This window comes from Kryptolebias marmoratus, linkage group LG8, assembly GCF_001649575.2.
Source record: "Kryptolebias marmoratus isolate JLee-2015 linkage group LG8, ASM164957v2, whole genome shotgun sequence".
In the NCBI taxonomy this organism is placed as follows: Eukaryota; Metazoa; Chordata; class Actinopteri; order Cyprinodontiformes; family Rivulidae; genus Kryptolebias; species Kryptolebias marmoratus.
Genome location: NC_051437.1, coordinates 8,998,046 through 9,000,880, shown reverse-complemented (window position 1 = coordinate 9,000,880; position 2,835 = coordinate 8,998,046). Strand labels below are relative to the sequence as shown.

The 2,835-nt window shown below is 37.1% G+C and overlaps 1 protein-coding gene across 2 annotated transcripts in view; it reads left to right on the top strand.

Annotated features, from left to right (window-relative positions):
* Window positions 1–571: 571 nt before the first annotated feature.
* Window positions 572–2,835, top strand: part of LOC112450308 (proteolipid protein 2-like) — a 3,596-nt gene continuing 1,332 nt past the window's right edge. For both annotated transcript variants that reach the window (XM_025004491.2, XM_037977057.1), the window contains exons 1-3: window positions 572–741; window positions 1,561–1,713; window positions 1,807–1,893. In XM_025004491.2, the coding sequence (XP_024860259.1) occupies window positions 655–741; window positions 1,561–1,713; window positions 1,807–1,893 (327 nt within the window). In that variant the 5' untranslated portion in view covers window positions 572–654. The remainder of the gene's footprint in view (window positions 742–1,560; window positions 1,714–1,806; window positions 1,894–2,835) is intronic.

Here is a 2,835-nt window from a genome sequence, read left to right as displayed (position 1 = left end):
CCTCTAATGCTCAACCTCAGCTTCTCCTCGAAGCGCATTGCTATTGTCGACACTCGCGTCTTCCGCCGAGGTCCGAGCGCCAAATATCTTATGTCATTCATGTCAAATAAAACCATTTAATTGCAGCTTCTCTTTGTCGTGAGTCTCTCCAAGTTGAAATATGTTTCACCAATTAGGACTCGCTGTTGACAAAATGTACAGTAACATTAGCTGGATTATAAAAATACAACACATGACTGAAATCACTGTCTTGTAGAAAATGTGTTTTTTAATTCAACTGTATTTTATAAAATAAAAGTTTAGTTTATGACATAGTCTATTGAGTACGCTTTTTTTTAAGTCCAAAGAATTTGTATTAAAAAATAAATAAAATTGATAATCTGGTGTTGATCCAGTTCATTGATGCGTAAAAAAGAAAGTTTAAATATTGTCTGTTCGTAAGAGTTTCTAATGTCCACCCATAGGTTATACTGTGTCCCATCCTGCTTTAAACCTTTTTGATCAGCAGAGGCAGTCCTGAGCATTCAAAGAAATGAACCATTCTTCAGCACATCTGCCTGGAAAGCTGCAGTGCTTCAGGAAGCTTCATCTGACCTTCACTACCACAAGACTTTAACTCAACCTGCTGCTGCTGCCTCAGTCAACTATTACAGGATGGATGAAACACTTGATGACAACTGCCTGGGGAACCTTAAAAGCTTTGTGAAGACCCGGAAAGGAGTCTTCCTGGCAACAGAAGTAGTAGGTTTACTCACCTGTGGCTTTTAGTTTCTGTGTAGCTTATTAATAAGCATTTTTATAAGCTTCAGTGATGTGTCTATGAACATAATGACGGTTTCATAGGTGCACTTATACTGATGTGTAGGCTTGAGGAGATGAAGCTTCAGTCACGAATGCGCTGACATCTGTTCTGACCTGTTGAATTTTCTTTAGACAGGAATGCGATCTGTAGGTCTGATGGCTCAGGAGCAGAAGATGAGAATTTTCACCCATCAGTTCCCATCTGTTTTCTCAAATAGCAGTGAAGAGTCAAATGCTGAGTTTAAAAGAACATTATCAAATAAAGTAATCCTCCTCTTGTTGGCTTTTTGTAAATATGTATTTTTTTCTCATATAAAAAAGAAAAAAGTACACAGAGTAATGGGTCATATTCTATTATTAGTCTAATTTAGACTTTTATTGGTCATTAAAACATGAATTGTCTACCTGATACAGTGTGTTTCAAGTGGTTCAGGAAGACGTTTGACAGCAACATTACCAGGATTATAAAAACAAAGATTCAGTGAGTCACAGGCTACCTCAGTTTCCATGTTTTCCCACACTGACAACTTTTTACATAAATGAGAGGACTGCACCTATCTCAGTCTGTTTGTAGACAGACTGAGATTTCATAATTACCCAGGTTAATTCCCACTAACCTGCAGACCTCTTAAATTTTGTTAACAGAAATAGTCTGCAACATTTAGCAGCAAAGAAAATTCAGGCTCCTGATGAAAGTAGAAAAGCTCTCAAAATCCAACATTTTGCCCTTGTTTTTTCCTCATCTCTTATCTTTCTCAGATCCTGAGTTTCGTAACCCTCACCTGTTTTGCTGCTTCTATGAATAAAAGCTGTTCTGCTGTTCCCTTTGGTGGGATGATCGTTTCCATGATCTTCTTTGGTATGTTCTTGATGAAGTGGGACAAGAAGATCCATTGCGATTGTGTTCGGGTTGTGAGTTTTCTACAAGGACACAAAAACACACACAGACATATTTAAGTGAAATATTGTCCGGTGCCTCATCTTCTGCTTCCCTCGTCTGTGCAGGATATTGGTTGTGCCTTCCTTTACTTCATCATGTCTATCGTCTGTTTTGTCAAAGCAGCTGAGAATGGAGTGCGTTTTGCAAGTGGGGTGAGTTAAAACTCAAACTGTCTGTTTTGAATTTTCTTCATAATAAAGTCGTTTTGACAAACAACCATTTACATTTGTTTTAGGAGGGTTTAACAGACAAAATAAGTTGTGTTTATTATGATACACACCTGATGTCTGTTATTATTGAGTAACATTAGAATGAGACAAGAACTTCGTTATTGTTCAGTGAGTGCAACAAAAATAAGCACATGATGAGCACGAACACAAACAGTAACAATATTGGACGTTAGCTCAGATGTTAGCCTCAGCTCGGTTTATGCTTAGAGTTCCTGGGGCTAACTAAGGCCTTAGAACATTAATTTCACATGAAAGAAACTTAAAAGACAACATACTTTAGGTTTAAGAGGTTTATTTACATATTAACAAAATCACCAGTGTAGTTATGGATGAATAATTCTGGTAACTTCAAGAAGAAAGGGTGTTTTATTGATGGATTATGAAAATGATGTTCAAATCCCAAAATATAAAATAATTACTCTGTTTAAAATATTAAAAAGGGATGAGCAAAGATAGAAGCTAACTTCTTTTTTTGATAGGAAGGTCACCAAAAATATGGAACAAAAAAGTAGAAAGTTTTACTAATGAGTCTGTTATCAGCTCCAGAATTCTTATAAAATTATGTTATTGTCAGGAACGGTGGAGACGGAGGCGAACCCAGAATGCAGACTCATATTAAAGAAAGAAAAACTAATTTATTGAGCCAAGGAAACGAACGAAAACAAAAAAGCTGACGTGGCAGCAAACCGACAAGAACTAAATAAAAATACATAAATGGAACCAAAACTCAGAGAACCAGGAACACGGAGTGACGCAAACAAGAGACAAACATCAAACAAACCTTAGACAATGGACCAGCGAGGTATGGGAAGAGTGACCGGGTTTTTAAGACTGCAGATAACGAGGTGAGTGGGAACAGGTGAA